The following is a 14635-nucleotide window of genomic DNA, read 5'->3' as shown; positions in this document are numbered from 1 at the left end:
AACGTGTACTTTCTAAATGAGAGGTTATGGAACCTTCAGTGACCAGGAGTTACCAGTCAGTATGAAGGATTTAAGCAAGTATGTTTGGCAGGAAAGGGCCGTTAGAATCAAATAAGTGTAGGATGGTCCATTTGGTAGAATTTCTAGTCTGTTTGACTTGAGGAATTTAGAAACTAGTACAGCGTTCAAAATAAGGCCATCAGAGGAATATTATTCTTGCTGTGAACATCCCTCCATCAATACTACTGAGGACTTGGAATAGGACCCTTTCCACCCTCCTTTTTTGTTGTAGGTTTGTTAGGTTGTTATGCTAAGCTAGATAAACCAGAGGAGAGCTATCATAATTTAGGAAGACTAGGGAAGAGGAGGCTGACAGACTACTTATTCCTAGAATCCAGGTGTAAAATCATTAAAACTTGAATTAAGGCAGTAGGATTGGGAAGCAGGATGAGATTGACAAAATGTGGAATTGGACCGTAAGTGAAGAACAAAGAAAGATTGATTAATCAAGATGACTGACTCCAAGGTGATATGAGTGAGAAATCCCATGCTCAGTCTTAGATGTGTTTAGTTTTGGGGAGCACAACTATAAATAGCAAGAAATGAATCTGGTTAAAGGTTAGGAAAATGGCATTCGGAGCCATCAGCCTTATAAGGTGGTAATTTTTTTTCCCTTTCCACCTACTCCTTTGGGGATTTAAGTGGAAATCTCAGATACTTAGGAGATACTCTCTGTCAATGAGTAGTGGAAAAAAAGCCAGAAAACTGATGAACTAGATACATAGAGCACCAAGAATACCACTGAGCCTACAGAAGCAGGACCATGACACAGACTTGAAGCCAAATATAATAGGTAACTCAAGACCACCCCCTTACGTACACACTCCTTGGATTTGGTTGGCAGCTTTTCACATGAAGGCTCATGAGGTCACTCTCAGGCAGGAGAATCATTAGAAACTGTCTAGCTGGCCTTCCTTGAGTTTGGGCAGCTTGGAAGGTTCTGGATCGAGTAAGAGTTGCATCACTGAAGTTACTTTCTTAAGAGCCAGCTTTGAATTTGAAAGGGTCCTTTCCCACTTTCTCTGCCTGCCCAAAGCCACTTTTGAAGGAACATCCCCTAGAGGGGCCCTGGGCTGGTATTAATTTTGTGGGATTTTAGAGAGCCAAAATGATAGTCAGAATGTTGCATTCAGCTTGCTGTGATGCCTCTGAAAGTGGGTGGACTGGTCAAGAGAAAGAGAGGAGGGGGCAAAAGGTCTCAAGATGGGGAACCTAAATCCATGTCAAGACATTGAAGCATGAAATAATGTGACAATGAAGAAAGGAAGGACCACTGAAGCTTCAGAATTCTAATATGTAGGAGACCCTTCTTGTAGGGGATAAATGACAGCTTTCTTTTGAACAATAAGTATCATCTAGCACTTGAGAGAATAATGATATGGATTCATGGGTTCTTTCAACAGAATAGTTATCTAGTACTAGTTGAAAGAAGAAGAAACAAGCCATAAATAGGGGGCTGGTATATATTGGCAAAAAGTAGAAATATTCTGTCTTTGTGGGATTTGTATCAGGGATGAAATTGCCTCCCAAGATTAAACAGACCTAATGAACAAAACCCACTGATGGAGATTTGCTGGGGATACGTGATACCACCAGGATGAATGTAGGAAATTGCTGAGGACTACAAAGTCTTGGGCAAGAGGCTGAATACATTAAGGGCAGCTAGGCTATTTTCCATTGCTGTCTGTTGAAGGTAGAGCTCCAGAAGAAGCAAACATACTGGAAATTAAGAGATGGTATCTGAGAAGTTGAATTTGGATTTCTGAACCACTAGTTACAATATGAAATAATAGACTTTTGGCCAGGGACGTCTCATAAAGATATCTCATAAGAACCAGAAAAAATATGTATTTGCCTGGAGCCTTCAAAACTCATCAAGGGGGCTTTCACTTGAAAATAGAGGGTGAGGAGGAAGACTGTTCATTTGTATCTGCTAAGTTACCTAACTCAGAGGGGCTAGTTCAACATGGGCAGAAGACAATCAGCAAAGCAGACAAGTCCTTCACAGGAGACAATAGCCAAAACGAGAAGCGGCAGTAAAGCCACCGACCTCCGATGGCGGTCTAGCACAGATGATAAATTGAATTATAAATCTTAATGCAAGGAAGTTAGTTCAGCCTCACAGATATCACTGAGCACCATCCCCACCAGTCCAGCCTGCAGCCCATCATCTACCCACTGAACTGAAAACTGTCATCTGGTTCTTTAAATACTCCACAGATAACCAGTCTAAGAGTTGGGCTGTATCCCCTTGTTCCTGCTGTTTGATTGTCCTGCCTCCTTTTCTGGTCATCTGTGTGTACTTGATTTTGCTTTTTATTTCTTCTGCACAAGGCTTTGTGCTTTATTCAAAGGGGACAGATTAGATAAAAGTGCTATAGACTAATGCTTAGAATTGAGATTTTATGTAAAAGTGCAGAAGAGTAACTCAGTATTAAGACTTTATATATGTGTATACACACACAGACACATATAGTCATGTGTGTGTATGTGTTATCTAAAACCAGGAATCATGGGGAGAAGTATGATGGAGAGTATTTGGATGCGAAGATCAGTGAAGGGGGAGATAGACATGCTGTGGTAGTAATAATACACTACAGACTGCCCAGCCAGAAGGAGGGCATAGATAAGGAAAGGAGCTCAGGAAGCGTCTTCGTGGGAGGGAGGCATTTAGGACACTTCAGCTATCCAGATGTCTGTCCAGAACAGCCGATAAATTCTTGGCTTTCCTTAATGATAACTTTGGGCAGCTAGATGGCACAGTGGATAGAGCTCCAGATCTAGAGTCAGGAAGACACCTCTTCTTGAGTTCAAATCCAGCCTCAGACACTTAGTAGATATGTGACCCTGGGCAAGTCACTTAACCCTGTTTGCTTTAATTCCTCCTCTATAAAAGGAGCTGGAGAAGGAAAGGGCAAACAACTCCAGTATCTTTGCCAAGAAAGCCCCAAATAGGATCACAAAGAGTCGGACACAATTGAACTACAACAGCAATAATTTCATTCTTCAAAAGGTAGAGGAAGGGATTGCTATTTTAGATCTACTTCTTAGCAATAAGAAGTAACTAATTGCCGAAGTAGATATAATGAGAACCTTGGGAAGAAGTGACTCTCCATCTTAAGAGTTCATGGTAGAAAAAAGAGAAAATTTGGGCATAACTTGTTACCCACCCTAGTTCTGCAAATGAATTTCAAACAGTTCAGAGAAATGATAGGTAGGCTCTCCTTTGCTAAAATTCTGTAAAGGTTGTGTACTTACAAAGAAGGGAACACTGAAAGCTGATATCCTGAATGTACAAATACGAAAAAAAGAAAAGGAGGAGTTATCTAAAGAAACTGTGTATGTAGAGATTCACCTACATAGGTTTAAGAAAAAGTGTATAAGTGATAGACTCAAGGAGAGGTAACTGAGGATGAATCTTTAAAAGTAGCCTAGCCCTCCAAAAACAGTGTCAAGAGTGCTAAAGTTCAGAATGAGCTGAGGTGGACAACGAAAGGGAGGGGAGGGGGTGTTCTTTGGTTTTTGGTTTTGTTTTGTTTTTTAAACTGTGTTGGGGCAAGAGAAAGATTAAAGAATGAATAGGATTATTGTTTAGAGTAGATAGGACAAGGATAATTGACCGTGCTTCTGTTTTCTCTGTCAGGAAGAATGATCTTTGGACTGAGACTGGTAAGTTTTTGCTTCAACTGGGAGTTGAAGCTGAAGATTAGTGAGGAAGTGGTAAGAAAGCAGCTAGTTATGCTTAAAGAGCTCAGGTCCTGAGGCCAAGGTTGAAGAATTAAAACACTGATGAATGTTGTCGTCATAGAATTGCTCTTACATAGTTGAAAAGCTGAGGAAAATGATAGAGTTGCTACAGTACTAGAGTGTCCCAATTTTCAAAAATTGGGAAAGGAAGGTAGTCTTTAAACTTTAGTCTAGTGAGCTTCACTTTGATTCCTAGAAAAATTTTAGAATGTATTATTTATTAACGGAATCGTTTGTGGGTATTTAGGAAGGGTAGTAGTATTCACTGAGACCCAGGGTAGCTTCATCAAGAACATGTTAGCTGAATTAACCTTGATTCTTTTTTTGCCAAGGTTATTAGCCTACTAGATCAGGAGAATGCTTGTCGGCATTATAAATTTTAATTTCAAAAAAGCATTTGATATTTATAGCAACTCTTTTTGTAGTGAGGAAGAATTAGAAATCAAAGTTATGCCCATCGATTGGAGAATGGCTAAACAAGCCGTGGTATATGATTGTAATGGAATATCATTGTGCTGTAAGAAATGACAGGCAGGATGCTGTCAGAAAAACCTGGAAAGACTTGCATGAATTGATGCATGGTGAAGTGAGCAGAACCAAGAGAATATTGTACACAGTAATAGCAATATTGCTTGATGAAGAACTATGAATAACTTAGCCATTCTCAACAATACAGTGATCCAAGACAGTCCCGAAGGACTAATGATGAAGCATGCTATCCCCCCAGAGAAAGAACTGGTGTTGTTTGAATACAGACATTTTCTTTCTTTCATTTTTTCTTTCAAGTCTTGTACAAAATGACTAATATGGAAATGTTTTACATAATTGCAAAAAAAACCCCAATGATATTTTTTTAAAGAGCATTTGACTGCTTTACAATATTTTTGTTTATGGAGAGATATGAGTAGGTGACAATACAGTGTGGTTGATTGTGAACTGGTTGAATGACCAAGTTCAAAGAATCGTCATTAATGGATCCATGTCACCTCAGTTTGAAGTATCTAATGGAGTGCTGCTGCTCTCTTCTAAAGACTCATCCCTGATTTGGATGAAGGCATACATGATATATTTGTCCCATTTGTAGATGAGAAAAAATTGAGAATCTAGTTAACACAGGATCAAAAGTCAGGATCCAAAAAATTCTCCATAGGTTTGAATGATGGTCAACCTTCAATAAGACCAAATTTAATAAAGATAAATGGAAAACCCTACATAGGGAGTCAGGAGTCCACTTTATGAGAGTATGAAACAGATTAGACCTATTAGAAAAGACCTCAGAAGTCTAGTGGAGTACAAGCTCAGTGTGAGTAGCGGTTGTGACCTGGTGATCAAAAAGATTAATGTGATCTTAGGTCTCATTACTGGAAATATTATATCCAGGGTGAACTAGGTGTCAGTCTCACTGGCTTTACCTTCATGAGATGACACCTTGAGTATTATGTTCAGTCCAGGATTCCACATATTGGGAAGGACAGTGTATCAGGAGGAAGAAGATTAGGATGGTGAGATTACTGGAGGCTGTGCCATATACAGATCTTTTGAAAGAGCTGAAGAGTTTGGCCTGGAGAAGAAAAAATATGGAGGAATGTGACTACTGTCTTCAAGTAACTGAAGGATTGTCATGGAAGAGAGATTAGCTTTATCATGCTTGACCTAAGAAAGCAGACTTAGAAACACTGTTTATCAGTTTCAGAGAGGCAGATTTCAACTCAGTGTAACTGAAAGCTTCCTAACAATCAGAGCTATCCAGAAATGAAGCAGGCCGTTTTGGAGGATTGTGGATTATCTGTCAATGGAGGTCATCTACCAGAGTCTCTGACCATTTGTTACAAATGTTGTAAGGTTTGGATTGGACTAAATGATCTCTAACATCCCTTCTAACTTGGAAACTGATTCTGCGAGTTCCAGAAGACTGAGGACAAATAGCTATTTCACTTGTTAAGAGTAGGTTACTTGTGACTCCTTGTGGTTAAAAACAGAACCAGATTGCCAGAAAATTGATGGCATAGAAAAGCGATACAGGGATTACAGTTCAGTCAGTGAATAGGGCCAAGCTATAGAGTGGTACCTAGATGGTGTCAGTGATACCTTCAATGTTGATATGTGGGTAAAATGAAAGGAGAGAGGAAAGAAAGGCATATTTTAATCCTATGAAGCTTAACTTCTATTTCTTAGCATACAGTATTATGAAAATGATATAGTACTTATTGATTGAAAGAATCAGTAAGTGAAATAGCAAGTTCTAAGCTCATTTTGAAGCAGTTTAAAAGAAGTTAACATGATACTTATTTGTTCATCACCTTTTGGACGCAACAGTCCTCGTTCAGCCATTGCTCATTCTAACGGACGTTTGTCTGTGTTGCGCAGCCACCAAAGATTTCCACACTATTTGCTTGAGAGAGGCCCAGGACTGGAGTAGCAGAGGGAGCAGCTTATCAGAACTGAGGTACATTGACAGAGTTGTGAGGTGGTTTACAATAAAAAAGGCAAGGGGAGGCATAGGTTAGAGCAGATTTTAGAAAGATTCGTGACACTTCCCATTCCTTTTCTGCATTGACATGTAGACGATTCCCTTACTTTAAGAATTAGTACCTATGTGTAAAAAGAAAAAACTACTTGAGTTGTATAAACTAGGCCAAGTAGTCATTAATTGTACTATGTTGCCAAGGCACTTTTTCTCTACTTATCTAAAATTCAAACAGATCTGTTTTCCTTCAGTGCCTTTGGGCTGGTGTGTCTAGTGAAATTCAGGACTGTAATGATTTAGTGTTCTCTGCTCTACCTACCCATCTTTGGTGGCCTAGGAAAAGGAAAGAAAGAGTAAAAGTGGGGGTGGCGGTACAGTGGAGCTCTTGCTTTAACAACAAATCTATTACCTGTGGAGTAGGAGAATTCCCATCTGTGTTTTCAGTCCCTTGACTTATCACCTGCCCTTTGTGTCTGTAACTCTTGCCACCCTTCTCCTTAAAACAGTCTAGGAAAGTCAGCTCTCTTAATGATAATGTTCCCTGTCATTAGTTTACCCTCCAAACCACGGCCTTCCTAATGCAGATTAAATTGTGTGATATTTTAATAGAGGAATTGAATTGTGTGTGTGTTAGCAGTCAGAACTTAAATTTGTTGGTACAAGAGCCTCTTGATAGACTTCATTTTGGTTCTCTCCAGGTTCTTCTTTGTGGTCCAGTTGGTCCCAAGCTGCATCAACTTCTTGATGACAATATAGTTGTTCCCCCGGAATCAATGCAAGAAGTAGATGAGTTCCACCTCATTCTGGAGTATCAAGCAGGTAATGAAAATGCTTAACAAGCTTCTTTTCTGAGCCACATTGAGAGTGTCTCTCATTAGCAGCTTTAAGAGATAAAATAGATCTTGAATTCTTTAGATATTTACATGTTTATAGTACCTAATTTTTAACCAGTAGGATCTAGTGTCTCCCTTCACCAAAAAACTCTGTCTTTAGTACCTTTTACCTTTGTCTTAGAGAGAAATGGGGTAGTTGGATCATCTAGAAAATCACCCTTGTTTAAAAACCCAAGGCATAAAAGAAATTCAAAGTGTATAGCACCGGCACTGTGTACTACTTCCGACTTGTGATGTTCTCCCCTGTTGGTAAGACACTAAGTGGTGTGAGATAACAATTCTGCAAGTTGATTAAAAAAAAGAGAGATGACTTTTTGCTGTATCTTATTCCCGACCCATCTGACCACTTCTTGGAAGCTCTGGATCATTCCAAGACTTATTGATTCTCTAGGCTGTCCTTTTGGTTATTTTGCTATTTGTTCATAGTTCCTTTTAGTTGTTGAAGAAGTGAATGGAAAGATGAAAAATTAACTAACATCAAACATCACTTTAGTTATCTTTTCACTTTGTTATGAAGGAACCAAGGGGAGGCAACCTCAGAGATTTATAAATTTACCCAGAAAACTATTTTCAGTATTACTAGAAATGATTATAATCTGATCCTAAGTAATGAATTACATGCGGTATTATTGATTTCTGGACTAGCATGAAATTTCTTGAAACACATTTTAGTTTCTTCTCTGTAGAGTGGTTCTCGTGTTTCTTATGCTCCTTTCCATTCACTGCTTTCTGTTCATTCCAACAAACCTTTTGACTTTCATGCCTTTGCTCTAAGGAGAATGATGAGTTCAGTGAAGTAAAAACATTGTGTTTCAGTGAACAGTTTCTAAGCCAGGCTGTTGAAAGGGTGTCATGCACAAGAGTAATTATTTAGTTTTAACTCACATTCAGATGTGCAGTGTTGTATGATAAATTGTAGCGTAGCTAGCTCTGTTTCGAGCCTAAGATTTCTTTGGACTTCTCACCAAAATTGTCCAGAAGGGTATGGCCTTAGAATTGGGAATTGAATTTGCAATTGGTGACTCACATTTAATGATGGGTGAGTCTTAGTCCCTCCCTGACTCAATTCCCCCAACTGTAAAACAAATTGTTGTTGACTGAGTATTTTACAAAGGTTTGGTGAGGATAATTAGTGCGCTTATACATTATGAGCTTCTTAGATGAAAGGTATGATAGAAAGTACTGGCCGAAATGCCCAGTGTTCATTAAAAACATTCCTTTGAGGTGCAGAGGCCAGCTCCGGAGTAGTCTTACTTACACGTAATAGTAGAATTATATTATAGTTCAGAATGTGAAAAGATCAGCGACTCTTCCGTTTGTGCATTTTGGAGTGGTGCTGCTATCCCAAGCCATGATCAGTTTCTTCACCTCCCCCTGCCCTGTCCCAGGGAGAGTAAACATTCTGCCTTTTTCTTTCTAAGGCTTCCTTCCTTAAAAGGAGAGAAAATCTCTCTTCTCGTCTGTGTTCTTTAACACCACTTGAGTTATTAATTCAGTAACTTGAGTTATTCTTGCCTACACGTTCATTTTCTTAATTCAAGTAGCTTAACTACAGATTCCAACTTAGATAAAGTTTGAATAGACTTACATTTTCAAAGGCAAGTGGGTTGAAACCACTGTGGTCAAATGGCAAAAGCTTTACACTTAGCCTCCTTGCAATGAGAAATCTGGCCCCATCCTCTCACAACATGAGATTTTTAAATTTCTGGAGAAATGTCTTTCAGACTTTTATTCGCCTTTCCTACTGGCGTTCCCTTTCTTCCCAAAGAGTTGTTGGTTTTTTTTTTTAATATAAGGTTTTTACTTTCTGTCTTTGAAGCTTTTCATAAAACGAGTAGTTATAGAGTAACTATAGAGTTCTCCATTCATCACTTTTTGGACGGGTAAGTAGACCAGGGGAGGAGGGGTTGGAATACCCTGAAAACTTGTGTCCCAAAGCAATGAAGTGCTTTGGATAAATTCAGTTCCTATTGAATCACCATGACATTCATTTTGACATTGGGGAAGCTTAATTAGCCTAACACTTGCATTAAGTAAACACCTATTACTGCTAGAGAAAACCTAGTGAGGCTTTCACTGTAGCTGCTTGAATAGAATGTCCTGACCTGCATTGCATGCTGCTGTTTCTTTGTTGCAGTTTTCTCAAGCCTGTGAGTATTTATTTCCTCTTTGTCTTCCCTGACAAAATGTATCTCGTAGAATTTTAAAGTTGCAAGGGACTCTGAGGTCCCCTAGGCCAATTCTTACCTAAACAGAATCTCTTTAACAAGTCGTGCTCCAGCCTGTTTTGAAGGCTTGCCACTCTGGGAACACTCAACCTCAAAAGGCAGCCCATTCCACTTTTAGACAGCTCTAAGGAATTTTTTCTTTACATTTTATTAAAATCTACTTCTCTGCAGTTTCTTTGTAGGGAAGGGAATAAGCTTTTATATAGTGCCTACTATGTGTGCTTTACAGGCACTATACGATTATTTATGACCCTGTTTTAACCTCCATTTTACAATTGAGGAAACTGAGGCAAACAAGTTAAATGACTTGCCCAGGCTCATATTGCTAATAAATATCTGAGGCAAATTTGAACTCAGGTCTTTCTGACATCAGGCCCAGTGTTCTATTCACTGCACCACCTAGCTGCCCCTAATTTCTGCCTATTACTGTCTCATGGGATCAAGTAGAATAAGTCTAATCCTTTCCCCTCATGATAGTCCTTCAGAGATTTAAAAGATGGTTCTTATGACCACCCTTTGTTATCTTAAAGGTTCCTTCAGTCAGTCTTCATATGGCCTCCTCTCCAGACTTTTTCTGCTAGACCACTCGATGTATTTCCCTTGTCAATGTCCTTCCTGACTTATGCTACCCAGAATTGAATGTAATACTCCAAAAATGGTCTGACTGGGGCCCAGTATATCAGGATATCAACTCCTGTGGGCCTCATGCTATGCCTTTATCAGGGGAGCTAGAGATTTCTTCATTTGGTGGTGGGGGGTTGGGGAGGAAAGCCCACTGTGTGACACCATTGACTCACTCACTACTGAGCTCACCAGTCCACTAAAGCTCCCAGGCCTTTTTCACATGAACTGTGATTGTCTTGCCCTCGCTGTACAATTGAATTGTTTTACCATTTATTTTCAGTTGTCTAATTTATGTGTCATTAATCTTATTTCCCTTACACAATCAAAACTTACACATCATGTTTAAGTGAACAAATTCCAACTCTAAGGTGACATATTCACTTTCCCCCTGGGGTTTCTATAATTTCCATTTCACCAGTGTTCATGTTATAAAGATCTTAATTATGAACAACTTTTACATTTGTATGAATTAAGATTTTAAAGGGCACTAGGTTAGGGGGAGGGGAGGTACAATGCCCAGGGCTGAAAAAGGAGAGATAGAAAAGGAAGATACCTGGTTGACATTGTTCTACATAGCATAAACTCCCAGGCATCTAATGCTGGGGGGGTTTTATTAAGAAAAAATTAGAATAGGCTTTGACAGAGGATAACAAACTTAATCATAACTGTGGATGTGAATGGTATAAACTTACACACATCACTAGAGAAGGATGGCTGAGTTAAAATGAAGCACTGGAGTGGAAATGATTGTACCTTAGCTGAATGCAGACAAGCTGTAGTGGCTGTCATGTTTTCAGGTAAAGCAACAGTACAAGTAGAAACAAGCAAGAAAATATGTGGTACTGATGAGTGCCACAGATGGTGGAGCTCTGCTGCCCTTTTCATTTTTGGTGGGACCTAGTGATGTGCACAAGGTGCAGCTGCCATCTCATTATGAATCTCATTACATCATCTTTTGCCCTAAATCCATGTCTCTTCTGAGCTCTTATTTCTGTCAAGGCCATTACCATCCTCTGGGCAGCTAGTTCAGTGTTGAGCCTAGAGCTGGGGAGACATGCGGTCAGGCAGCCTCAGCTCTTCCCGGCAGTGTAACCCTCTTTTAACTCATCTATAGAATGTGGGTTACAAGAACAGCAACCACTTCACAGGGCTGGGATGAAGATCCACTGTGAGAGTACACGGTGAGCTCTTTGTAGACCAGCCCTGTGTAATACTAGCTTTTACTGTGATTGTTCCAGTCCCTCCAGGTGCGTAGCCTCGGCATCATCCTTCACTTTTCACTCTCTCTCCCTCATTCCACATATCTAATCAGGTTCAGAATCTTGTCCTTGCCATATCTCTTATCATCTCTACTCCCCTAGCCCAGGCCTTCCCTCTCCCTTGAAACATTCAGTGTAGCAGGCTTAACTCAACTTAACTCATCCTCCACAGGGCTGCCAAAAAAGCAGACCTGACCAACTCATTGCTCTTCATTCAGACTGGCAACTCCCTGTTAACTTTGGGAGAAGGTGTTGTTTCATCTTTAGCTTATCTTTTAAAATTTATATTTTAGTCCAAGTTTATGTGTATAATTTATAAATATATGTTCAGGTAGAGTTGAGCTAGATGACCTCTAAGATCTCTTCCAATTCCAAGATTCTGTGAGTTTTAGTCTAGAATAATTCCTCTTCTCTTACTTCCTGAGGAATATTTTCAGGGAGGCTGGTTAGGAATATATCAAATGCTTTGCTTTTAGCAGAATGAGACTGTCAACAGATGTCTAAGAAGTTATATTCTCCCACGACTGCTACTTCTTGACTCTGCCAGTTTTATTAGTAGTACAAGGAACTCATCGTTCTCTTTTCCATCTGGCTAAACAGGTCTGTCATATAGTTTCACAGTGAGTTAACCTTCCTAAGCACTTTTGACCATGTTTCTATTTCACCTCTATAGATTTCCCTAAGGTACAGATTTTCTTGACATGCAGTGCTACTTGGTGACCCTTTCTGCAGATGTGTTTCTTTTGAACAAGGGATCGCCTTCCATTGCCACAGTCTAATCAGTCAAATTTTCTTGGTATTTAATGAGGTTTCATTCATTTTCTTATGTTGAAAATGTCAGGTTCATTCAGTATTACTATGCACGTTAGTAAATAGACATCTAAAACCATCATTTTTGTTCCTACACCTCTTCGCAATATTTCTCTGGTGACTTTCCAGGATTTTTTTGCTGTGTTCTCTTTAATATGTGAGTATACAGTTTCACGTAGGCATTTTTCTTGCTCCATATCCAGTTTTCAGTTTAAAGCCCACTTAAACAGGTTGGCAGGTCTCCAGGCAAACACATTCTTCGAAGTCTCTGAGTTATGTTCCGTCACTAGCCAAGAGCCTATTTTAGTATCTTAAGCCATGGTCCAGAAAAGCAGATCCCATTCTTTTGATACCATCTACTTAGCCTTCTGTTCACTCTCTTGTTTTTTCTTCCAAAGTCCTCACCTTTGACTGAAAAAAGTGAAAAAAAGAACCAGCCCTTCACCTCAGTATTTTGGATTTCCCAACCAGGACTTAGTTGTAATCCCTTGGGGGGCAGATGGTTAGTATCTGTCAGAATCTGTCCCCCACTCCTGAAATGCTCCATGGCCTTGAGCTCAAGGGCCACTCGTACATGAGACCTTTCCTAACCCTCTCCCTCCCATTTTACTCAGGATTTGCTTTGTATCTAGGTTGTGCTTTCTTATCCGTGTGCATAGTGTTTCTCCCTAGTAGAAGATACATTCCTCAAGGGCAGGAATTGTCCCCATTTTTATATCTTTGGATTTCTAGGACCTAGCACAGTTCCTGGCACAAAGTACACACCTCCTGTGTTCCCTTTGTTGTTCCCACCCCTTTGTGGCTTTGTGGAGTTGTAACAGTCTCTCTTGTGTGCTTCTGTGTCCCAGGAACATGGCTCACCTTCTGGCTGTCATGTCAGAGTGAGTGTCGGATTTCATCTTCCTCAGCAAGGAGTCACTACCTGACTACCTGTCATCTTCTTGGGGGTGCTAGAGATGGCCATTGCCTTCTCAGTCTAGGTTTACTTTTCATGAAAGGGTTTACTATATATTCTCTTCAGTGTCACATTTTTCCATTTAACAGACTCTCTTAGCCCTGGTTTTGATTCCCCTCTACCTCTAGAATCTTTTATTTTCTGAATTCCTTCTTGCATCATTTCTTCCATCTTGTCTGGGAACTCTTCACTGAGAAGTATCAGTCACCTTTCACCTTTTTTTGTTGGAGTCTGTGGCTTTTACAAAAGAGAATCTGGCCTTAAGGCCATGCTATCCTGATTGAAGATAGGGATAGGGAATGCATGCAGGCAACCATAAAGGAATAAAGCTTTAGGAGGACAGACAGGTTAAACAAATGACCAGCTCCTCTAGCATATCATGCTTTCCTTATCTGGTAAACTAATAATTTGTGGTAACTGTTTTATTTACTGTGTCTGGTGAGGATGAACTGGTTAAATATTTTTGTGGGCTTATAATATCTAAGTCTAAAAGAGGTATATTGGAGTTTCTAAGAGTTAGCAACCCATCCAGGATTTATTATTAGGGGTGAGTTTGGTAAGGTGGGATAAGGTAAATATTTCTTGTAAAATCAGAGGCTGAGTCCTCCTTACCCTCCCGAGAGATGACCAGAAGCACCTGCTCTAAGATAAAACTCTCTTGCATGACATAATGGACAGAATGTTGGGTTTGGAGTCAGAGGACCCAAGGTGAAATGCTAACTAACTCTGCTAGTTAGCTCCTTTTGTAACCTTAAGCATTTCACGTTACCTCTTTGGGTGTTGGCTTCTTCACCTGTAGAAGTCTGGAATGGGACTGGATACCTTTCCAACTCCTTTGTAGCAACTAGTCCTTTGAAGCCTTTCTAGCAGGATTGCTTTCTAATTCCCTGGCCCTTTGTATCTGGGTAGAGGAAATCAGGAAACTCAGTAAAATGACAAGGTGAACCAGCAGCTACAAGGAAAGTAAGAAGGGAATCCAACATGAGGAAGCACTTCTGTACTGGTTTGTTTGTCCTACAGCTGAAACTTTTTTTTAATATTTAATTTATTTTCAGTTTTCAACATTCACTTCCATAAGTTTCAAATTTTCCCTCCCTCCTCCCTCCCCAAGATGGCATGCAATCCAACATGGGCTCTACACATACATTCCTATTAAACACATTTTCACATTTGTCATGTTGCATAGAAGAATTATAACGAATGGGAGAAACTATGAGAAAGAAAACAAAAGAGAAAAGAGTCGCTTCACTCTGCTTTCTGCCTCCATAGTTCTTTCTCTGGAAGTAGATGGCATTTTCTATCATGAGTCCTTTGGAAAAGTTTTAAGTCCTTGAATTGTTGAGAAGAACTAAGTCTATCAAAATCAGTGCTCACATACTGTGGCTATTACTGTGTACAGTGTTCTCCTGGTTCTGCTCATTTCACTCAGCATCAGTTCATATAAGTCTTTCCAGGTTTTCCTGAAGTCCGCCTGCTGATCATTTTTTATAGCACAATAATATTCCATTACATTCATATACCACAACTTGTTCAGCCATTCCCCAATTGATGCACATCCCTTTGATTTCCATTTCTTTGCCACCACAAAAAGA

The 14635-nt window shown here is 39.7% G+C and overlaps 1 protein-coding gene across 2 annotated transcripts in view; it reads left to right on the top strand.

The window, feature by feature from the left end:
* ADPGK (ADP dependent glucokinase) overlaps positions 1 to 14635 on the top strand; it is a 40577-nt gene that overhangs the window by 18192 nt on the left and 7750 nt on the right. For both annotated transcript variants that reach the window (XM_036736031.1, XM_036736032.1), the window contains exon 4: positions 6973 to 7093. In XM_036736031.1, the coding sequence (XP_036591926.1) occupies positions 6973 to 7093 (121 nt within the window). The remainder of the gene's footprint in view (positions 1 to 6972; positions 7094 to 14635) is intronic.

The sequence above is a fragment of the Trichosurus vulpecula genome, chromosome 8 (assembly GCF_011100635.1).
Source record: "Trichosurus vulpecula isolate mTriVul1 chromosome 8, mTriVul1.pri, whole genome shotgun sequence".
NCBI classification, from domain to species: domain Eukaryota; kingdom Metazoa; phylum Chordata; class Mammalia; order Diprotodontia; family Phalangeridae; genus Trichosurus; species Trichosurus vulpecula.
This window is presented reverse-complemented; position numbering and strand designations above follow the sequence as displayed.